The following is a 23905-nucleotide window of genomic DNA, read 5'->3' as shown; positions in this document are numbered from 1 at the left end:
TCGTCTCAATTGTGACTTTTTTTATTCGTCGTGAGCCGAGGGGCGGAGCTTAATTACAAAATGCTTATTTGTCCACAAGAATCTACCACGTGAAACTTGTTTTAAGTATCGTGTTGTTTAAAGAAAACTATGTATGTCAAGAAAAAAAAAGCCCCGCCCGCCCGCCCCAATCTCGAATGTTATTAATTTTTCATTCGTTGTCGGAGCGAGGGGCGGAGCTTAATTGTAAAATCAATATTTCCCGACAAAAATTTACCATTTTCAATACGTTTTTAACTATTTTGTGAAAATGCGATTACGTATCTACAGGAAAAAAGGCTAAACTCAAGCCCCGCCCCTCCTGACTCTCGACGAATAAAAAAAATCGTCACAATCGAGATAGGGTGGGTGGGTGGGGCTTATGTTTTTCATTTTCTTTTTTCTTTATACAATTAGTCTTCTTTTTACAACAAGAAAATGAAAACATATTTAAAATGGTCAATTTTATGCTCCACATTTCTCTAAAAATTTACCATTTTTAAGCATGTTTTGTTTCTTGTCATTAAAAGAAAACTTCGTACATATATTAACAAAGAAAAGCGAAAGACAAACCCCGCCCTCGTCTCAATTATGACTTTTTTTATTCGTCGTTAGTCGAAGGGCGGAGCTTAATTAAAAAAGTTGTTGAAAGAAAACTATGGCCCGTATTCAGCAACCATGTTTATTTTCATGTTTAAGCCGTGTTTAGTTAACAGCGCTGCTAACGCTTAGATACGGTTTTAGCAACGGTCCTATTCAGCACTCATTTTAGGATCGTTGTTAGCTAGCAATGCCAGCGCCGTATAAACAACTTGGCAACGTCGCGTATCTTGTCAAATTTGACAGTTTGAAATTGCCGCAAAAACGACAATTTAATTTTTCTGTTGTTTTCTATACTTAATACAGCAATAATTACAAAAGTAAGCATATACGGCAGTTTATTATCCCGTTCGTATTTATTGCTTTTGACGTAGATGTCCGCAAAAAAGGATAAGCGCGTCAGAGGGGGCAATTTTTCCGAGGAGGATAAGATGTTCCTCGTCCAATTTGTGGCAGACAATTCCGAAATTTTGGAATCGAAAGCAAGCGATCCGCGAATTAATATAAAGAAACAACAACTGTGGAAGGCATTGGCCGAAAAATTCAGGGCGCGGGGGCAGTATAGAGAGCCAGCAAAATTGAAGATGCTGTACTTTCGGTTAAAGCAGCATGCCAAAACAACAATTGCAGCCTACCGAAGGTCACAACATCAAACCGGTGGCGGTCCTTCCTCTGCTGAAGATCCAACAGATTTGGACTGGATCATTGCAGATATATCTGCAGTAGATTTTACTGCAGATGTATCTGCATATGATTCAGAGGGAAAGACCGCCACTGAAGTTGTCAGACCTCAGATGGCCAATGCCCCCAAAGAATATACGGGGCTAATAGATCCCATAACGGGAGAAATTGAAATAACAGAAACGTATGTAATTAATTATATATTGAAAAGTTAAAATACAACATAAAATACGTTTCTAGTGTTTCTGAACCGTTGCATGCAGAAACACCTTCCTTGTCGCCGTCTGCAACACCAGTGAGACCAGTCGCTCCTGCCACCCCTAAACGAAACAAACGGAAAAAGCCGATGAGTGAATTTGAAGAGAGCATGCTCAAGTTGCATGAGCGACATATAGAGCAAAAAATTGAAATGGAAAGAGCCATTTATTTTAAAGAATTGGACCTTTTAAATTTAAAACTCAAAGCCAAACAATTAAAAATAGATATGCTGAACAAACAAAAGGAACAATAATTATAACTTATTTGTTAAAGTATTGTATTGTTAAATTAATTAATTGTTTGCATATATAAAGTGTTTCTATAAGACTGCTATTTTACAAACCTGCAGATCACATCTACCGTTGGAAATGTTGGCGAATAAATTGTTGTCGGAACAAATTTCCAGCCATTTGTTCTGCTACTACCGCCTCCTCTTCTACAGGCTCCTCATCTTCGATATCCTCATTATCTGCATTTGTGTTTTTATTAATATATTATTTTTACTAAATAAATTCTTACCATCATATTCAAAGTTGTCATCATAACTGAGCTTGATGTTGTATAGCACTGCTATGGCTGATATGCAGGCTTTTGCGGTATCCAGTGACACTTGCATGTTGTTCTGGAGAGCTCGAAACATGGATTTCCATCTTCCAAAACAGCACTCCACTGTCACACGTGTGGCTTTGTGCGCTCTATTGTATGCTTCTTCTGCTGCATTGTGGGTGTTCAGAAGAGGCGTGAGCATGTATGGTGTGCATGCATATCCACTGTCACCTAATAAAATGCCTGTCTTTCTGCCGTGCTCAAAGTCATCCTTCAGGGTGCAGTTATTCCAGATTCTGGAGTCATGAACACTGCCTCTCCATCGAGCGACAATATGTGTAATGCGACTGGTAGCATCACACACAACTTGTACATTGACCGAATAAAATCCCTTGCGGTTACAGTACAATAAAGGGCGAGAACCATCCGGATTTTTAATCTTGATGTGTGTGCAGTCAACACACCCAACGATGTTTGGAAAGTGGGCCACATCGTAAAAATCCTGTTTCACCCTCTCTATATCCTGAGGCCAATGAACAAAACGTGGTAACATTCCTGCAATAGCTCGTGACACCCGGTGTACAATTCGTGACACTGACGGTTGGCTAATCCCATGCAGATCGCCTGCGACACAAAATCAAGGGCAATACAAAATACCTTTTCACAAACATAACGTTAATTTCACTTACACTTTAGTTACATATTGAATGAAACTTACCTAGCTCTGTTTGATAGCATCCTTTAGCAAAATACCTCAGTCACCAGTACCTGGAGAGCTGGAGAAATGTTCAAGGCTTGATCCGAAAGATGTTCCAGATCTCCTCGCACCAAATCAATCACGAAGTGTACAGCGTCTTTCGTCAACCGATAACGGTTGCGAAATTCGCGATCACTATACTCCTCAAACGGATCTTTGCGCGGTCTCACATGTCGAACATGTTCAACATTCACACCGAATCCTTCGCGAATATTAACAACGTCTTCGATGTCTCGTGCGAACCCCGCCATTTTCACTAACAACGGCTGTAAACATGCCCCTACCCGCGTTTAAATAGCGTTGCTAAATTGACAGTTCGTCCGCCGCTAAAATGCCCTGTTTAGCGCTAAAAGAGGCAGCTGAATAGGTCAAAGTTAGACAACCCTATTTACAGATTTAACCACTGGTTGCTAAATTTAATAATGGTTGCTGAATTCGGGCCTATGTATTTAAAAAAAAAATAACCTCAAATGTGATGAATTTTTCATTCGTTGTCGGAGCGAAAGGGGCGGAGCTAATTTGTAAAAAAATGTGTGCAGTCACACTTGTCACCAAAAGATTTGTTTTTTTAAAATAACGGTGAAAAAGCGGATAAATTCCACATATTTAGCCCATTAATAGATAATTATAATTTAGTCGTCAAAACAAGGAACTCAAATATACGCTGAAACAACCCTGAAAACTCTTAAAAAAGAACAAACTGGCCACAAAATCAATAGTCCCACGATACTCCATCCATAAATAAATAATTTTGCTTAAAAAAACCCACCCAGTGTCGCCAACCTGCGAAAAAAATCCCGTTCACCCCAACCCCGTTTTTGCGAAATCTTCGTCTCGAAGCCTTTTAAAAACCGCAAGACGTCGCCCGGAAATGCGGGTGATGCCCTTTGAAACCATTTAAGCGCCCATTAACCCAGAAAAAGCCGGGATTGGTTGCTTACGAAATGACTAATTTCATCCAGTCGCCGCTGCAATTTTAATCGTGCGGGCGTTCAATTGTTCTCCGTTCAAACTAAGATAAGATAAGACAAAACCGCAAGAATCGCTCAAAACATATCAAAACATCCCCAACTACTGCCGTTTCTACCATGTTCGACGAATAATTTATTAATAGAAGGAGCAACTCCCACAAGGTCAAAATTGCGAGTGAAGGTAGGTGCAGTTGTTAAAAAGTAGAAAGAGCATCTTCGAAAATTGCGTCACCGTTCGGCTTTATTGACTAATATTTTATTAATAGATTGTTTAAACATTTCGCTATTTGTGTGCGATGGAAGGTGCGAGGTTGCGGTTTTGTTGTCAGTTCGTGACTGTTGTCTTTGTTTTTTGTAGAGACACCCCTGAAGACTGAATACAATGTTAAAATCCTCTGCAGAGACTAAAGTACTGAATGTTTTACCAAACGACAGGCCGATCACAGCCATCCGAGTAAGTACTTTTATCATTATCATTAATAATAGAAAGACAATCAACCTAACATAACCTCTCCAGATTGTCGAAAACTTAGACAAATGCCCCAAGGGTTTTCACCCCATTAGTAGAACGTACGACCAGGACCAAGATGCCGATTTAAGAGAAAGCTCAATTTTTAAAAGTAGTTCGGCTAGGTATTTGTGCGTTTCAAAGACAGAAGGTACGGACGTGTTTACACCAACTTAAATACAGCTGTGTCTTACAGGTCTCCCCAATTTAGTGATTCAGGAGATTTTCGTCCTGACTGATAAATTTAACCCCCCGGCTGGTTTTAGTTTGTTGAATAGAACTGTCGATAGTGAACAAAGAGCGTGGAAGAAGAAGCAGCTCTGTTACAAATTAGTGGATCTAAGAGAGACAAGAGTTGCCATTACTGATATTATTGTTTGTAGTCGATTGAAGAAGGCTCCTGAAGGGTTTAAACTCGCTGGGTGAGTTTTTGTCGTTTGCTTTGTAAATTGATAGAGTCAAGGTCGTGGTAATTGTTGTTCAGGGTTATGAATTTGATGTGGTTGTGGGAAAGTGAATTAATTCAGTCTGTGTTGTTTTGTGTATTATTTTAAGTTATCTCTGTTCCAATTTACTTTATCGTTTTTTATATGTGTTTATGTGATGTAAGTGCATTCAGATGTTAGATAAAACAAATAATATTGGGTAAATAATGGGGATACGCGTTATATGTCATAAAAGTTGTCATGGTGGAATTATTACAAGTTGTAAGTTTATTGATTTTGGCTCATTTATGTTTAGCGCTCGTTTTTTGCAACAATGGGTTTAATTGTCTCAGTAAATATTAGTTTGGTTGTTAAAAATGCGCAGTTTGGAATTTTTATTACAAAATTACGACGTTTCATGACTCCTAGTGTACAAAAGAAACAATAGGTCTCCCGTTTCCGTCTGTCTGAATTTTTATTGGACAGATAAACATCCCCACCAACAACGGGATGACGTCATCTCAAAATTTTGCCGAATAAATTCTCTCTGAACTATGCAAAATTTCATTACTGTGTAATTGTGGTTTATCACTCATAGAAGTCATAGATTTTAGAATTACTTATACAGGTGACTCAAAAAATAATAATAAATGAGGTAGTTTATTGTATAAATTAATATCAACAACGACCCACTCCATATTTTAACTTATAAGGGTTATCATAAAAAGTAAAATTCGCAAAGTCGAGTGTTATAATTTTCCGAAAAATCTAGATTTATTTACCTTCGACCAGTTTTTTGGTGTCACAGTTTTTCGTTTTTCCAATTTCTTCAATTCATCCATTTTCCCATTTTTCAAAGTTTCGTCATAATTTTTGACTTTTTCAACTTTAACTTTATTTTTATTTCTATTTAAATCTTTCGTTTTTTCAATTTTTCAATTATTTTTTATTTTACAGATTTTTTAATTTTCTTTTTGTCGATTTTATATCACACTTTTTCGTTTTTTCAAATTTTCAATCTTTGATTTTTCAATTCCCCGGTTTCCAATTTTTAAATTGTTCAGTTTTGTAATTTTTGGATTTCTCAATTGTAATTTTTCGTTTTCTTAAGTTCTGAAATTCTTAATTTTGATGTTTCATTTTCCCGTTTTTTTAATTTTCATTTTCTCGTTTTTGTATCAGTTGTAATTTTTCAAAATTACAATTTTTCCTTTTTCTTCGATTTTACAATTTTTTAAATAACAATTTTTTCCATTTTCTTTGATTTTTCAATTTTTTCATTTTTCAATGTTTTGGGTCCATAATTTTTGACTTTTTCACTTTAATTTTTTTGAGTTTTTCTATTTCTATTTCAATTTTTCTTTCCCCCAATTTTTCAAATTCTTGATTTTTATTTTTTATTTTCCAGCTTTTTTAATTTTCATTTTCTCGTTTTGATATCACACTTTTTCGTTTTTTCAAATTTTCAATCTTTGAGTTTTCAATTCCTCGGTTTCCAATTGTTACATTTTTCAGTTTTGCAATTTTTGGATTTCTTAATTGTAATTTTTCGAAATTACAAGTTTTTGTTTTTCGATTTATCAGTTTCTCAATGTTTAATTTTTCGTTTTCTCAATTTCTCAAGTTCTAGATTTTTACGTTTCATTTTCCCGATTTTTTAATTTTCATTTTCTCGTTTTTAAATCAAATTTTTTCGTTTTTCCATTTCCTTTATTTTTTCAACGTTTCTTTAGATTCTATAATTTTTCATTTATTCAGTTTTTAAAATTTTCAGTTAATTTTTCGAAATTACAAATTTTCGTTTTTCGATTTATTAGTTTCTCAATTTTTAATTTCCCGATTTTTCTTTTTGCCAATTCTTCACGTTGTTACCTTTTGTTTCATTGTCCCGATTTTTTAATTTTCATTTTCTCATTTTTATACCAAAATTTTTCGTTTTTCCATTTCCATTATTTTTTTCAAAGTTTCTTTGGATTCAATAATTTTTTGTTTGTTCAATTTTTCAAATTTTGAATCTTTGATTTTTCAGTTTCTCTGTTTCCATTTTTTTAATTTTTCAGTTCTGCAATTTTTAGATTTCTCAATTGTAATTTTTCGTTTTTCGATTTATCTGTTTCTCGATTTTTTAATTTTCATTTTCTCGATTTTATATCAAATTTTTTCGTTTTTCCATTTCATTTATTTTTGCAACGTTTCTGTGGATTCTATAATTTTTCGTTTGTTCAGATTTTCAAAGTTTCAATCTTTGATTCTTTAGTTCCTCTGTTTCCATTTTTTAAAATTTTCAGTTTTACAATTTTTGAATTTTTCAATTGTAATTTTTCGTTTTTCGATTTTTCAAATTCTTGATTTTTATTTTCCCGATTTTTAAATTTTCATTTTTTCGTTTTTATATCAAATTTTTTCGTTTTCCATTTCCTTTATTTCTTCAACGTTTCTTTAGATTCTATAATTTTTCATTTATTCAGTTTTTAAATTTGTCAGTTAATTTTTCGAAATTACAAATTTTCGTTTTTCGATTTATTAGTTTCTCAATTTTTAATTTCCCGATTTTTCTTTTTGCCAATTCTTCACCTTCTTACCTTTTGTTTCATTGTCCCGATTTTTTAATTTTCATTTTCTCATTTTTATACCAAAATTTTTCGTTTTTCCACTTCCTTTATTTTTTTCAAAGTTTCTTTGGATTCAATAATTTTTTGTTTATTCAATTTTTCAAATTTTGAATCTTTGATTTTTCAGTTTCTCTGTTTCCATTTTTTTAATTTTTCAGTTCTTCAATTTTTAGATTTCTCAATTGTAATTTTTCGTTTTTCGATTTATCGGTTTCTCGATTTTTTAATTTTCATTTTCTCGTTTTTATACCAAAATTTTTCGTTTTTCCATTTCCTTTATTGTTTCAAAATTTCTTCGGATTCAATAATTTTTTGTTTGTTCAATTTTTCAAATTTTGAATCTTTGATTTTTCAGTTTCTCTGTTTCCAATTTTTTAATTTTTCAGTTTTGCAATTTTTAGATTTTCGATTTTTCAATTTCTCAATTTTTTATTTTTCGAATTTTAAAATTTTTCCTTCCCCAATTTTTCAAATGCTTGATTTTTATTTTTTATTTTCCAGATTTTTTAATTTTCATTTTCTCGTTTTTGTCACACTTTCGTTTTTTCATTTTTGCAATTTTTGGATTTCTTAATTATAATTTTTCGAAATTACAAGTTTTTGTTTTTCGATTTTTCAGTTTCTCAATGTTTAATTTTTCGTTTTCTCAATTTCTCAAGTTCTTGATTTTTACATCTCATTTTCCCGATTTTTTAATTTACATTTTCTCGTTTTTATATCAAATTTTTTCGTTATTCAATTTTTCGAAATTACAAATTTTCGTTTTTCGATTTATTAGTTTCTCAATTTTTAATTTCCCGATTTTTCTTTTTACCAATTCTTCACGTTCTTATCTTTTGTTTCATTGTCCCGATTTTTTTCATTTTCATTTTCTCGTTTTTATGCCAAAATTTTTCGTTTTTCCATTTCCTTTATTTTTTCACAGTTTCTTTGGATTCAATAATTTTTTGTTTGTTCAATTTTTCAAATTTTGAATCTTTGATTTTTCAGTTTCTCTGTTTTCAATTTTTAAATTTTTCAGTTCTGCAATTTTTAGATTTCTCAATTGTAATTTTTCGAAGTTGCAATTATTCGTGTTTCGATTTATCAATTTCTATTTTTCAAGTTCTTGTCTTTTTTATGTTTCGTTTTCCCGGTTTTTTAATTTTCATTTTCACGTTTTTATATCCAAATTTTTCGTTTTTCTATTTTATTTATTTTTTCAACAGTTCTTTAGATTCAATAATTTTTCATTTGTTCAATTTTTCGAATTTTCAATCTTTGATTTTTCAGTTCCTCTGTTTCCAGTTTTTAAAATTTTCAGTTTTGTAATTTTTGGATTTCTCAGTTGTAATTTTCCGTTTTTTTTAATTTCTCGAATTCTTGATTTTGATGTTTCATTTTTCCGCTTTTTTAATTAAACAATTTTCGTTTTTCCATTTCCTTTATTTTTCAACGGTTCTTTAGATTGTATAATTTTTCGTTTGTTCAGTTTTTCAAATTTTCAATCTTCGATTTTCCAGTTCCTCTGTTTCCAATTTTTAATTTTTTCAGGTTTGCAATTTTTGGATTTCTCAGTTGTAATTTTTCGAAATTACAATTTTTCCTTTTTCTTCGATTTTACAATTTTTTGAACTCACAATTTTTTCCATTTTCTTTGATTTTTCTTTTTTATTTTTCAGTGTTTCGGGTTCATCATTTTTAACTTTTTCAACTTTAATTTTTTCAGTTTTTCTATTTCTGTTTAAATTTTCCTTTTTGTTTTTATTTTTCGAATTTTCAATTTTTCAAATTTTCAGTCTTCGATTTTCCAGTTCCTCTGTTTCCAATTTTTCATGTTTTCAAGTTTGCAATTTTTGGGTTTCTCAGTTGTAATTTTTCGAAATTACAATTTTTCCTTTTTCTTCGATTTTACAATTTTTTGAAATCACAATTTTTTCCATTTTCTTTGTTTTTTCCATTTTTCAGTGTTTCGGGTTCATCATTTTTGACTTTTTAAACTTTGATTTTTTCAGTTTTTCGAATTTTCAAATTTTCGTTCCCTCAAGTTTTCAAATTCTTGATTTTTTCTTTCCAGATTTTTTAATTTTCACTTTCTCGTTTTTATATCACTGTTTTGTTTATTCAATTTTTCAACTTTGCAATTTTTGGATTTCTTAGTTGTAATTTTTGGAAATTACAAATCTTCGTTTTTCGATTTATCAGTTTCTCAATTTTTAGTTTTTCGTTTTCTCAAGTTCTGAGTGATTTTTATTTTTCATTTTCCCGATTTTTTATTTTTTCAATGTTTCTTTCGGTTTTATAATTTTTCACTTATTCGATTCTTTAAATTTTCAATCTTTGATTTTAAAAATCTATTCTTGATTTCGAATTTTTCAAAGATTTCATTTTATAGTGTTTCGTTTTTTTTTTCATTTTTGTTTTACAATGTTGCAATTTTTCATTTTTTGGTTCGAAAAATTGGAAAATCGAAAAATTATGAAAACGAAAATTTATGAAATCGTCAAAATGGTAACACCAAAAACTGAAATATAGAAAGATCGAAAATTGAAAAATTAAATCGAAAAAATTAAAAATCAAAAAGGAACAAAATATTGAGAAATTAATAATCGAAGAATAAAAAATAATGAAAAATCGCACATCGAAAAATTGAAAAAACCGAAAATTTGAAGAAACAAAAAACTGAAAATCTTGTTAGGCTGAACTTTAGGGGCGAGGGAAGTTTAGTCGAAATAACCGACCAACTTTTTATTTTAAAAGCGACACAATTTTATCAGGTCGCGTCCGTTTAAAAAAATAATTGATTTACAAGCTTTAAATGGAGATTGATGACTAATCCAAACTCCCCATGACTACCACTCTCATCATCAAATAAATCTCGCATTGGAATTTATTTAAATGAAGCAACGCTAGAAATTTCGCAAACTCCCATATTTTTCGCCTCGTCTTAATTAATTAACTCCGTTAATTCACAATGACTAAACAAATTAAACAACCAAATAAATTACCGCTAGGAGCATGACTCACTAACTGTTAAATTTGGACCTCAAACTTCTTTTGTTTGTAATAGAACTTTATACAACCGCAATCACATTCAGTAAATAAAAGAATGAGTATGTCGTTGTCATTAAACTAACTGGAAGTGGGCGGAATGTAAATTAGCCGGATTCCGTTAGCTACAAAGAACGTTATAAATTTTTACGCAACCCCTTTCCAGTGAACTCAACGGCGTCACCGTCTGCTTCAAAATGGGCAACGTCCAGGACAGTCAAAGCAGCCCCGACGCAAACGGCCGCAGTTACAACGTCGCCCCCTCGCCTCCCGACCGCCCCCCCAGACCCGCCCCTCCCATCACCGGGGGCGCCCCCATGTACCCCAGCATCGCGAGCGACGGGGGCGACCATGATTACGAAATACTCAAACCTCCGGGTTATCCCACGGGACCGTCGCGACCGGCGCCTAAGCCTCCAGCGCCCCCAGTACCACATCAAGGTAACAACAATAGTCAAAACAACGCACAATTGACGGTTTTGCCATAGGGTCCACTACGTCAACCCTCAGTGGTAGCACTACTAGTAATTTAGATGGGGTGCCATTTATACCGAATCCGAAATTTTTGAACTCGACGACTGCCGACAGGGTGAGTTTAAGGTGGTTTAGGGGTTGTGATTAGGGTTTTTGTAGTTTCAGTTTCCGGTTATTAAGGCGAAGACTATGCAACAGATTTTGAACGAGTATGATTACCCGTTTAACGTGGAGAGGCAGACTTGAGGGGTTTGAGTAATAAAGGAACTGAAGTTAGGGAGTGTTTTAATGTAATTAGTTAATATGGTTATTTTTAACGATGTTCATTGTTTGTACTATTTTATTATAACTACGTATAGAGATTTAAAGGTGTGTAATAGTCATTATTGTTAAGAGTTAGCAAGGAGAGTGATTTCAAAGTCATACGAATATTTCAAGTTGGATAGTATGTATACTTAATAAGTGCCCATTAGAGTTGCGACGCGTCATATTATTGTCATTAATTTTATTTTAGTGCCAATGTTTTATATTAATAAAATATTTATGTACGTTGAGGGTTTGGAGAGATTTACCAGTTGTTTCCCTAGAATATAGGCAACCAAGAAATCATCACTTCGAAACGTCAATGCAAAAGCATAGATTAATATAGATGCGACATACAGGCTGATTTTGCAAAACCACTCTTATTGACATTGGAGTCCTCAAGCGCCAAATTTAAATAGTCGATGCCAATAAAAAAACTTGTTTGACTACAACTCGTCGCCTGAGAACTTGTTTGATCTATAGACCAGAGCGCGCTCAGGCGAATGTCGACTCTAAGCGTTCAGACGCGATTTGGTTGGGCACTGTTCTATTTTGTGTGAATTTTTAATGTTTTTAGTGACAATTTTTGTATGATATTGACAGGGTGAAAAAAAATGAAAAACAAAAATAATCGAAAAATGGAACATCAGAAAATCGAAAAAATGTAAAATTCAAAAAATCTAAAATTTAAAAACCGAATAACGAAAAATCGAGAAAGCGAAAAATCAAAAGATCTAGAAATCGTGGAGTCGAAAAGTTAAAAATTGAACAATTTATAAATTAAGAAATTGACAATCAAAAATTCGAAAAATTGAAAAATTGAGAGATTAAAAGATCAAAAGAACGAGAAATCGAAAGGTGATGAAGTCGAAAAATCAAAAAATAGAGAAATCGACAAACAAAAAGTTAAAAATTGACGAATGGAAAAGCGGAAAAATTACAAAACGAAAAAATGGAAAACTGGAAAAACTGAGAAACCGAAATAGGCTAAAATAAAAAATTGAAAAACTGATAAATCGAAAACCTGAACAATCAAATCTCCATAAATCGGGAATGAAAAATTAACAAATCGAAAAATTGAAAAACAGAACATCTAAAATTTAAAAATCGAAAAAGTAATAAGGTAGACACATCGAAAAATCCAGAAGTCAAAAATAGAAAAGCCGAAGAATTGAAATATTGAAAAATCAAAAAAGTGAAGTCGAAAAATAGAAACCTTAAAAAATCGAAAAATTGAAAAATCAAAAACCTGAAAAATTAAAGAATTGAAGAACAGGAAATCGAAACACTCGAAGGTCAAGAATGGGAAAATCAAAACATCGATTAATTGAAAAATCGAAAAATTGTGAGTTTATAAAACTCAAATTTGAAAAATTAAAAAAACGAAATTTGACAAAATGACAATTGAAAAACAGAAAATCTAAAACCGAGAAGTCGAAAAATCAAAAGATTAAGAAATCGAAACACTTGAAAAATTCGAAAACTTGAAAAATTGAAATATCGAAGAACTGAAATGAAAAATCGAGAAATCGAAAAATCTAAAATTTTAAATATTGAAAAATTAAAATATCAAAAAACTGAAAAATCTAAAATTTAAAAATAGAACAATTGAAAAACAGAAAATCTAAAACCGGGAAGTCGAAAAATCGAAATATTAAGAAATCGAAACATTTGAAAAATTGAAATATGGAAGAGCTGAAATGAAAAATCGAGAAATCGAAAAATCAAAAAATTTAAATATTGAAAAATTAAAATACCAAAAAATTGAGAAATCTAAAATTTTAAAATCGAAAAAGTAAAAAGTCGATACATCGAAAAATCCAGAAGTCAAAAATAGAAAAGCCGAAGAATTGAAATATTGAAAAATCAAAAAAGTGAAGTCGAAATATCGAAACCTTAAAAAAATCGAAAAATTGAACAATCAAAAACCTGCAAAATCGTAAGATCAAAAAACTGAATATCAAGTAAACTGAAAAATCCCAAAACTGAAATGTCCAAAAACTGAGAAATCGAAAAATCAAAAAAGTGAGGTCGAAATATCGAAACCTTAAAAAAATTGAAAACTTGAAAAAACCTGCAAAATCGTAAGATCGAAAAATTAAATAACAAGTAAACTGAAAAATCCCAAAACTAAAATTTCGAAAAACTGAGAATTCGAAAAATCAAAAGATCAAGGTATCGTGAAGTCGAAAAGTCGAACAATTGAGAGACCGAAATAGGCCAAAATCGGTAAGTTTATATATATATATTTTTATAAATTGAGAAATTGACAATCAAAATATCGAAAAATCCAAATCTCGATAAATCGAGAAATCAAAAAACTTAAAAATTTGAAAAATTGGGATTGAAAGATCAAAATAACGAGAAATCGAAAAGTGATGAAGTCGAAAAATAGAGAAATCGACAAACAAAAAGTTAAAAATTGAAAAATTGGAAAAACAGAAAAATCAATAAACGAAAAAATGGAAAACTGGAAAAACTGAGAAAACGAAATAGGCCAAAATAACAATTGAAAAACTGATAAATCGCAAACCTGAACAATCAAATCTGGATAAATCGGGAATGAAAAATTAACAAATTGAAAAACAGAACATCTAACCAGGAAGTCGAAAGATTAAGAAATACTGAAAAATAATAAAATATCACAAGATTGAAAAATCCAAAAATTGAAAAACCGAAAATAATTATGTAGACACATTGGAAACCTTAAAAAATCGAAAAATTGAAAAGTCAAAAACCTGAAAAATTAAAGAACTGAAGAACAGGAAAATCCAATCTTTAGATTTTTCGATTTTTTTATATTTTACAATTTTAATTAATGTATTTGTCGCTTTTCCATTTTTCTGTTTTTTGCAATTTCTGGATTTCTCAGTTGTAATTTTCCGTTTTTTTTAATTCCTCAAATTCTTGATTTTGATGTTTCATTTTCTCGCATTTTTAATGTTCATTTTCTAGTTTTTGCATCAAAATTTGTCGTTTGTTCAATTTTTCAAATTTTCAGTCTTTGATTTTCCAGTTCCTCTGTTTCCGATTTTTAAATTTTGCAGTTTAACAATTTTTGTATTTCTCAACTGTAATTTTTCGTTTTTTGATTTTTCAGTTTCTCAATTTTTAATTTTTGGTATCCTCAATTTTTCAAGTTCTTGTTTATGTTTCATTTTCCCGATTTTTTTATTTTCATTTTCTCGTTTTTATTTTAAAACTTCGTTTTTCCATTCCTTTAGTTTCCAACGGTTTCTCTCTTCTATAATTTTTCGTTTGTTCAATTTTTCAAATTTTCAATGTTCGATATTCCAGTTCCTCTGTTTCCAATTTTTAATTTTTCAGGTTTGCAATTTTCGAATTTCTCAGTTGTAATTTTTCGAAATTACAATTTTCCCTTTTTCTTCGATTTTACAATTTTTTGAAATCACAATTTTTTCCATTTTCTTTAATTTTTCCATTTTCCAGTGTTTCGTCATTTTTTACTTTTTAAACTTTATTTTTTTCAGTTTTTCTATATCTATTTAAATTTTCCTTTTTTCGATTTTGCAGTTTCCCAATTTTTTATTTTTCGAATTTTCAATTTTTCAGATTCTTGATTTTTATATTTTTTCCAGATTTTTTAATTTTCACTTTTTCGTTTTTATATCACACTTTTTTGTTTATTCAATTTTTCAACTTTTAAGTCTTTGATTTTTCAATTCCTCGGTTTCCAATTTTAAAATTTTTCAGTTTTGCAGTGTTTGGATTTCTTAATTGTAATTTTTGGAAATAACAGATCTTCGTTTTTCGATTTATCAGTTTCTCAATTTTTAATTTTTCGTATCCTCAATTTTTCAAGTTCTTGTTTTTTGTTTCATTTTCCCGATTTTTTAATTTTCATTTTCTCGTTTTTATTTTAAAATTTTTTGTTTTTCCATTGCCTTTATTTTTCAACGGTTTTTAGATTCTCTCTTCTATAATTTTTCGTTTGTTCAATTTTTCAAATTTGCCATCTTCGATTTTCCAGTTCCTCTGTTTCCAATTTTTAATTTTTTCAGGTTTGCAATTTTTGGATTTCTAAGTTGTAATTTTTCGAAATTACAATTTTTCCTTTTTTTTCGATTTTACGATTTTTTTAAATCCAAAAATTGAAAAATCGAAAAAGTAATTTTTAAATGTCGATTTTTCGACTTTTTGACGTTTCGATATCTTGATATATGAATTTTTCAATATTTCGATTTCTCGGTTCTTCGATTTTCCATTTTTAGAATTTTTTTAATTTCGATTTTTCGATTTTAGAATTTCCGATATTTCGACTTTCGACATTTCGATTCCTGGATTTTTCGAAATTTTTGATTTTCGATTTTTAGACTTTTGAGTTTTCGGTTTGTTTACTTTGTTTGATCGAATTTTTTTAACCTTGATTTTTTAATTTTCGATACTCGAATTTTCAGTTATTCAATTCTTCGGTCTTTCAGACTTTTCAATACTTTTACTTTTCGATTCCCAAATTTTCAGTTTTTCGATTTTTCATTTTTTCGTTGTCTTTTAGTTTTTCGATTTTTAAATTTTTTAATAATCCCATGTTTCGATTTTTCCATTTCTCGATTTCTCATCAGTTTTTCAATGTTTAAAACTTTTCAATTTCTCAGGTTTTCAACACTTCAATTTTGGGAAATTTTACATTGCTGGATTTTTAAATTTTTCAATACATTTTTAATTTTAGATTTTTCGGTTTGTCGATTTCTCGACTTCTCTACTTTCCGATTTTTCGACCTTCTGATGTTTCGATATCTCGATGTTTCAGTTTTTCAATATTTGTATTTCTCGGTTTTACGACTTTTCCATTTTTCGAATTATTTTAATTTCGATTTTTCAATTTTAGAATTTTCATTTTTCGATTCTTGGACTTTTGAATTTCCGATTTTTTGTTTCACCAAATTTTCGTTCTTCGAGTTTTAATTTTTTTGAATTTCCGATTTTAATTTTTCCGTTCTTCAATTTTTAGGATTCTCAATTTTTTACTTTTCGGTTTTCGATACTCGAATTTTCAATGTTTCTAATTTTCGATTTTTGATTTTTCGAATTTTCGATTCTTCAGTCTTTAAGACTTCAATTTTTCTACTTTTTTTATTTTTTCATAATCCCATGTTTCGATTTCTCAGCTTTTCAACACTTCAATTTTGGGAATTTTTCCATTGCTGGATTTTAAAATGTTATGTCTCGATGGTTCAATTTTCCAATTTTTCCATTTTTCGAATTTTTTTTATTTCGATTTTTCAATTTTAGAATTTCCAATTTTTCCACTTTCGATATTTCGATTCTTAGATTAAGAAATCATTAAATCAATTAAAAAACATTTGAAAAATTCAAATATGGAAGAGATGAAATGAAAAATCGAGAAATCGAAAAATCTAAAATTTTAAATATTGAAAAATTAAACTACCAAAAAATTGAGAAATCTAAAATTTAAAAATCGAAAAAGTAAAAAGTCGACACATCGAAAAATCCAGAAGTCAAAATTGGAAAAGTCGAAGAACAGAAATATTGAAAAATCCCAAAACTGAAATATCGAAAAACTGAAAAATGAAAGAAAAACTGACGAATCGAAAAACTGAAAAATCCCAAAACTGAGAATCCGAAGAATCGAAAAATTGGGAAATCGAAAAATCAAAAAAATGAAGTCGAAATATCGAAACCTTAAAAAAATCGAAAAATTCAACAATCAAAAACCTGCAAAATCGTAAGATCAAAAAACTGAATATCAAGTAAACTGAAAAATCCCAAAACTGAAATGTCCAAAAACTGAGAAATCGAAAAATCAAAAAAATGAAGTCGAAATATCGAAACCTTAAAAAAATTGAAAACTTGAAAAAACCTGCAAAATCGTAAGATCGAAAAATTAAATAACAAGTAAACTGAAAAATCCCAAAACTAAAATTTCGAAAAACTGAGAATTCGAAAAATCAAAAGATCAAGGTATCGTGAAGTCGAAAAGTCGAACAATTGAGAGACCGAAATAGGACAAAATCGGAAAGTTAAAAATTGAACAATTTATAAATTGAGAAATAGACAATCAAAATATCGAAAAATCCAAATCTCGATAAATCGAGAAATCAAAAAACTTAAAAATTTGAAAAATTGGGATTGAAAGATCAAAAGAACGAGAAATCGAAAAGTGATGAAGTCGAAAAATAGAGAAATCGACAAACAAAAAGTTAAAAATTGAAAAATTGGAAAAACAGAAAAATCAATAAACGAAAAAATGGAAAATTGGAAAGTCAAAAACCTGAAAAATCAAAAAATTAAAGAACTAAAGAACATGAAAATTCAATCTTTAGATTTTTCGATTTTTTTATATTTTACAATTTCAAATAATATATTTGTCGCTTTTCCCCTTTTTCTGTTTTTCGATATTCGGTTCGATTCGATTTTCGATTTTTTGTGTTTTTGATTCTTCTTTTGAATTTTTCGCTTTCTCGATTTTTGAAATATTTCCATTTTCTATACTACAGTTTCTTGATTTTTCAAATTTTCAGTTTTTCGCCTTTCGATTTTTCATTTTCTCAAAATTTTGTGTTTTCCACTTTTGGATTTTTCAATATTTGGATATTCCAATGTCGCGATAAAAAAAATCGAAAAATCGAATTTGAAAAATGATTTTTCAATTTTTAGATAATTCAATTTCCCGATTTTTCTATTTTTCGAGTTTGGATCTTTTAATTTTTCAGTATTTCGATTTTTCGAATTTTTCAGTTCCTTGATTTTTTCGGTTTATCAATTGCTCGCTCTTTCGAAGTTTCGATTTGAAGTTTTGATTTCTCGATTTCACGTTTTTCCATATATTTCGACTCTTCAACTTTTTGAGTTTTCGACTTTTCGATTTAGATTATTCGATATTTCATTTTATGTCATCTCGATTTTTGATTTTTCTATTTTGCAACTCATCCATTTTCCGACTTTTTGATCTTATTTTTTCGAGTTTTCGATGTTTCGACTCAAATTTTCTATCTTTCAATTTTTGTATTCTTGTATTTTTCAAGATTTCGACGTCACGTTTTTCGATTTTCCCATTTTGGAATTATGGAAATTTTAAATTTTGGAATCTTGGAATCCTGGAACCTGGCAATCTGGGAATTTTGAAATTTAGGAATCTCGAAATTTCGCAATCTCGTAATTTTGGAATAGTAGAATTTTCAAATCTTGGAATTTTGGAGTTTTGGAATTTTAAAATCTTGTGAAATTTTGAAATTATAGATTGCTATATTTCTGAATTTTTGGGTTTCTAGGTTCTTGGATTTTTGGGTTTCTGGATGTTTTTATTTCTGCATATTTTGTTTTTTTTTTATTTTCGGATATTAGATTCTGTGAACTTTTGAATTTTTTTGAAGTTTCGATGTCGACGTTTTTTGATTTTTCGACTTTGTAACTTCTGGTTTGCTGGATTTTCTAATTTTTTGGTAGCAGATTTGAAAAATATTATATTTATATTTCAATTTTGTCATTTCGATTTTTGATTTTTTCTATTTTTCAATTCATCGATTTTCCTATCTTTTAATATATTTTTTCGAATTTTCAATTTTTCGTATTTATTTTCAATTTTTGGCTTTTTGGTTATTCGATTTTTCCATTTTTTTTATTTTCAATATCTCAATTTCAAGATTTTTCGAATTTTCAATTTTTTAACTTCCGTACTTGGGTTTTTGGATTTTTGAATTTTTGGATTTCTGGATATTTTTGGATTCTTGAATTTTTGGGTTTTTGGATCTTTGGATTTTCTGATTTTCGAATTTTCGTATTTTGTGAATTTTTAGAATATCGGAATTTTGAAATATTGGAATCTTGAAACCTTGGAATTTTGGAAATTCGAAATTTTGGAATTTTGGAATCTTGAAATCTTGGAAATTTGAAATTTTGGGATCTTGCAATCTGGCAATCTTGGAATTTTGGAATTTCGGAATCTCTGAAACTCGTAATTTTGGAATTTTGGTGTTTTGGAGTTCGAAACACTCGAAGGTCAAAAAAATGGGAAAATCGAAACGTCGATTAATTGAAAAATCGAAAAATTGAGAGTTTATGAAAGTCAAATTTGAAAAATTAAAAAATCGAAAATTTGACAAAATGACAATTGAAAAACAGAAAATCTAAAACCGGGAAGTCGAAAAATCGAAAGATTAAGAAATCGAAACATTTGAAAAATTCAAATATCGACGAACTGAACTGAAAAATCTAAAATTTTAAAAATTAAAAAATCTAAAATTTAATAATCGAAAAATTGAAAAATCGAAAAAGTAAAATAATCAACACATCGAAAAATCCAGGAGTCAAAAATCAAAAAGTCGAAGGATCGAAATATTGAAAAATCCCAAAACTGATATATCCAAAAACTGAAAAATGAAAGAAAAACTGAAAAATGGAAAACCTGAAAAATCCGAAAACTAAAGATCCAAAAACTGAGAAACTAAAAAGTCGAAAAATTGAGCACTCGAGAAATCCAAAAAGTGAAGTCGAAAAATCGAAACCTTAAAAAACTAGAAAATGAAAAATCGAAAAATTAAAGAATTGAAGAACAGGAATATCGAATGCCAAGAGATCGGAAAATCAAAACATCGATTATTTGAAAAATCGAAAAATTGACAGTTTAAATGTCAAATTTGGAAAATTGAAAATAGAAAATTAGAAAATAAATCGGGAATGAAAAATTAACAAATCGAAAAATTGAAAAACAGAACATCTAACCAGGAAGTCGAAAAATCGAAAGATTAAGGAATATTGAAAAATTAAAATATCAAAAGATTGAAAAATCTAAAATTTAAAAATCCAAAAATTGAAAGATCGGAAAAGTAAAAAGGTAGACACAGCGAAAAATCCAGAAGTCAAAAATAGAAAAGCCGAAGAACTGAAATATTGAAAAATCCTAAAACAGAAATATCTAAAAACTGAAAAATCTAAAAATAAAAAAAGTGAAGTCGAAAAATAGAAACCTTAAAAAATCGAAAAATTGAAAAATCAAAAACCTGAAAAATCAAAAGATTCAAGAACTGAAGAACAGGAAAATCGAAACACTCGAAGGTCAAGAAATGGGAAAATCAAAACATCGATTAATTGAAATATCGAAAAACTCAACTGAAAAATCGAGAAATCGAAAAATTTAAAATTTTAAAAATTAAAAAATCTAAAATTTAAAAATCGAAAAAGTAAAACAATCAACACAACAAAAAATTTGAAAAAACGACAATTGAAAAAGAGAAAATCTAAAACCGGGAAGTCGAAAAATGGATAGATTAAGAAATCAAAACATTTGAAAAATTCGAAAACATGAGAAACGGAAATATCGAAGAACTGAAATGAAAAATTGACAATTCGAAAAATCTAAAACTTTAAATATTGAAAAATGAATATATCAAAAAACTGAAAAATCTAAAATTTAAAAATCGAAAAGTTGAAAAAACGATAATTAAAAAACAGAAAATCTAAAACCAGGAAGTCGAAAAATCGATTTTCGAATTTTTAAATTTTCGCTTTAAAAATTTTGTGACCATCCTTTAATTTTTAGATTTCTCAATTTTTTTAGTTTTCGATTTTCGATACTGGAATTTTCAATCGTTCTATTTTTCGATTTTTAATTTTTCGAATTTTTAATTCTTCAGTCTTCTACTTTTCGATTTCCCAAATTTTCAAATCAAATCTTCGGTTTTTCGATTTTTCAATTTTTTTACTGTACGATTTTTTAATTTCCCGAGTTCACGATATTTCAATTTTCGAATTTTTTGATTTCACAGAAGATTTTACAATGTTTTCGATTTTCCACCACTCGATTTGTCGATATTCCAATTTTTCGATTTTTTAAATGTTACATTTTTCAATTTCGACTTCTCGGTTTTTCAATGTTTAAAATTTTTCGATTTCTCAACTTTTCAACATTTCAGTTTTGGAAATTTGTCGATTTTTCGATATCTCGATATATGAATTTTTCAATATTTCGATTTCTCGGTTCTTCGATTTTTCCACTTTTAGAATTTTCTTAATTTCGATTTTTCGATTTTAGAATTTCCGATATTTCGACTTTCGACATTTCGATTCCTGGATTTTTCGAAATTTTTGATTTTCGATTTTTAGACTTTTGAGTTTTCGGTTTGTTTACTTTGTTTCATCGAATTTTCTCTTTTTCGATATTCGAATTTTCAATTCGTCGTTTCCTTTTCGATTTTCTGAACCTTGGTTTTTTTAATTTTCGATACTCGAATTTTCAGTTATTCAATTCTTCGGTCGTTTAGACTTTTCAATACTTTTACTTTTCGGTTCCCAAATTTTCAGTTTTTCGATTTTTCATTTTTTCGCTGTCTTTTAGTTTTTCGATTTTTAAATTTTTTAATAATCCCATGTTTCGATTTTTCCATTTCTCGATTTCTCAGTTTTTCAATGTTTAAAACTTTTCAATTTCTCAGGCTTTCAACACTTCAACTTTGGGAAATTTTACATTGCTGGATTTTTAAATTTTTCAATACATTTTTAATTTTAGATTTTTCGGTTTGTCGATTTCTCGACTTCTCTACTTTCCAATTTTTCGACCTTTCGATGTTTCGATATCTCGATGTTTCAGTTTTTCAATGTTTTTATTTCTCGGTTTTATGACTTTTCCATTTTTCGAATTTTTTTAATTTCGATTTTTCAATTTTAGAATTTTCATTTTTCGATTCTTGGATATTTAGACTTTTGAATTTACGATTTTTTGTTTCACCAAATTTTCGTTTTTCGAGTTTTGATTTTTTTGAATTTCCGATTTTTCCATTTTTCCGTTCTTCAATTTTTAGGATTCTCAATTTTTTTACTTTTTGGTTTTCGATACTCGAATTTTCAATGTGTCTAATTTTCGATTTTTGATTTTTCGAGTTTTCGATTCTTCAGTCTTTAAAACTTTTCAATTTTTCTACTTTTTTTATTTTTTCATAATCCCATGTTTCGATTTCTCAGCTTTTCAACACTTCAATTTTGGGAATTTTTCCATTGCTGGATTTTAAAATGTTATGTCTCGATGGTTTAATTTTCCGATTTTTCCATTTTTCGAATTTTTTTTATTTCGATTTTCAATTTTAGAATTTCCGATTTTTCCACTTTCGATTTTTTGATTCTTAGATTAAGATATCATTAAATCAATTAAAAAACATTTAAAAAATTCAAATATGGAAGAGCTGAAATGAAAAATCGAGAAATCGAAAAATCTGAAATTTTAAATTAAAAAGTCGACACATCGAAAAATCCAGAAGTCAAAAATGGAAAAGTCGAAGAACAGAAATATTGAAAAATCCCAAAACTGAACTAGTGAAAAACTGAAAAATGAAACAAAAACTGAAAAATCCCAAAACTGAAATATCCAAAAACTGAGAATCCCAAGAATCGAAAAGTGAAGTCGAAATATCGAAACCTTAAAAAAATCGAAAAATTGAACAATCAAAAACCTGCAAAATCGTAAGATCGAAAAATTGAATAACAAGTAAACTGAAAAATGCCAAAACTGAAATGTCCAAAAACTGAGAAATTAAAAAATTGAAAAATTGAGAAATCGAAGAATCAAAAAAGTGAAGTTGAAAAATCGAAACCTGAAAAAATAGAAAAATTGAAAAACCAAAAAACCTGAAAAATCAATTACTTGAAAAATCGACAAATAAAGAGTTTATAAAAGTCAAAAATTGAAAAATCGAAATATTTAAAAATCGAAAAATTGAAAAATCAAAACATTAAAGAATTGAAGAATAGGAAAATTGAAACACTCGAAGGTCAAGAAATGTGAAAATCAAAACATCGAGTAATTGAAAAATTGAAAAATTGACAGTTTATAAAAGTCAAATTTGAAAAATTAAAAAATCGAAAATTTGACAAAATGACAAAATTGAAAAACAGAAAATCTAAAATCGGTAAGTCGAAAAATCAAGAGATTAAGAAATCAGAACATTTGAAAAATTCGAAAACTTGAAAAATTCAAATATCGAAGAATTGAACTGAAAAATCGAGAAATCGAAAAATGTAAAGTTATAAATATTGAAAAATTAAAATATCAACAAACTGAAAAATCTAAAATTGAAAAAACGACAATTGAAAAACAGAAAATCTATAACCGGGAAGTCGGAAAATCGAAAGATTAAGAAATCGAAACATTTGGAAAATTGAAATATGGAAGAGCTGAAATGAAAAATCGAAAAATTAAAAATTTTAAATATTGAAAAATTAAAATACCAAAAAATTGAGAAATCAAAAATTTAAAAATCGAAAAAGTAAAAAGTCGACACATCGAAAAATCCCGAAGGCAAAAATGGAAAAGTCGAAGAACAGAAATACTGAAAAATCCCAAAACCTACAAAATCGTAAGATCGAAAAATTGAATAACAAGTAAACTGAAAAATCCCAAAACTGAAATGTCCAAAAACTGAGAAATTAAAAAACTGAGAAATCGAAGAATCAAAAAAGTGAAGTTGAAAAATCAAAACCTGAAAAATAGAAAAATTGAAAAATCACAAAACTGAAATATCCAAAAAGTGAGAATCGAAAGAATTGAAAAATTGAGAAATCGAAGAATAAAAAAAGTGAAGTTGGAAAATCAAAACCTGAAAAAATAGAAAAATTGAAAAACCAAAAAACCTGAAAAATCAGTTAATTGAAAAATCGACAAATAAAGAGTTTATAAAAGTGAAAAATTGAAAAATCGAAATATTTAAAAATCGAAAAATTGAAGAGAAAAACTGAAAACCGAGAAATTGAAA

General features: G+C 29.1%; 2 protein-coding genes across 3 annotated transcripts; one reads left to right on the top strand and one right to left on the bottom strand.

Annotated features, from left to right (window-relative positions):
* Positions 1-1484: 1484 nt before the first annotated feature.
* On the bottom strand, positions 1485-3265 carry LOC135129366 (putative nuclease HARBI1). Its single transcript, XM_064056516.1, has 4 exons — positions 2822-3265; positions 2077-2727; positions 1901-2026; positions 1485-1619 (listed from the first exon to the last, which is right to left on the bottom strand). Exons 2-3 carry the CDS (start codon positions 2654-2656, stop codon positions 1914-1916), a joined length of 693 nt encoding a protein of 230 aa, XP_063912586.1. The 5' UTR covers positions 2657-2727; positions 2822-3265; the 3' UTR covers positions 1485-1619; positions 1901-1913.
* A 443-nt stretch (positions 3266-3708) lies between these two features.
* Positions 3709-11429, top strand: LOC135129528 (multivesicular body subunit 12B). Of its 2 annotated transcripts, none has more exons than XM_064056693.1 (7): positions 3709-4012; positions 4190-4285; positions 4349-4490; positions 4536-4761; positions 10573-10847; positions 10895-10995; positions 11040-11429. In XM_064056693.1, exons 2-7 carry the CDS (start codon positions 4214-4216, stop codon positions 11124-11126), a joined length of 903 nt encoding a protein of 300 aa, XP_063912763.1. In that variant the 5' UTR covers positions 3709-4012; positions 4190-4213; the 3' UTR covers positions 11127-11429. The 2 variants fall into 2 exon arrangements, with proteins under 2 accessions (XP_063912763.1, XP_063912764.1); XM_064056694.1 differs by lacking the exon at positions 3709-4012 and adding an exon at positions 4019-4134.
* Positions 11430-23905: the final 12476 nt, after the last annotated feature.

This window comes from Zophobas morio, unplaced genomic scaffold (assembly GCF_036711695.1).
Source record: "Zophobas morio isolate AGI-343-1 ecotype UQ-CSIRO unplaced genomic scaffold, CSIRO_AGI_Zmor_V1 ptg000016l, whole genome shotgun sequence".
Classification (NCBI taxonomy): domain Eukaryota; kingdom Metazoa; phylum Arthropoda; class Insecta; order Coleoptera; family Tenebrionidae; genus Zophobas; species Zophobas morio.
The sequence above is the reverse complement of the archived record's forward strand: the minus strand, read 5'-3'. Positions and strand labels throughout refer to the sequence as shown.

Bases quoted from the DNA above. Each gene is read 5' to 3' on its own strand.
- LOC135129366 (XM_064056516.1), bottom strand. From the start codon at position 2,656: ATGTTACCACGTTTTGTTCATTGGCCTCAGGATATAGAGAGGGTGAAA. The intron at 2,027-2,076 runs GTAAGAATTTAT...ACACAAATGCAG, and splicing joins TGACAACTTTGAATATGATG to ATAATGAGGATATCGAAGAT.
- LOC135129528 (XM_064056693.1), top strand. From the start codon at position 4,214: ATGTTAAAATCCTCTGCAGAGACTAAAGTACTGAATGTTTTACCAAAC. The intron at 4,286-4,348 runs GTAAGTACTTTT...TAACCTCTCCAG, and splicing joins GGCCGATCACAGCCATCCGA to ATTGTCGAAAACTTAGACAA. The intron at 4,491-4,535 runs GTACGGACGTGT...TGTGTCTTACAG, and splicing joins GTGCGTTTCAAAGACAGAAG to GTCTCCCCAATTTAGTGATT.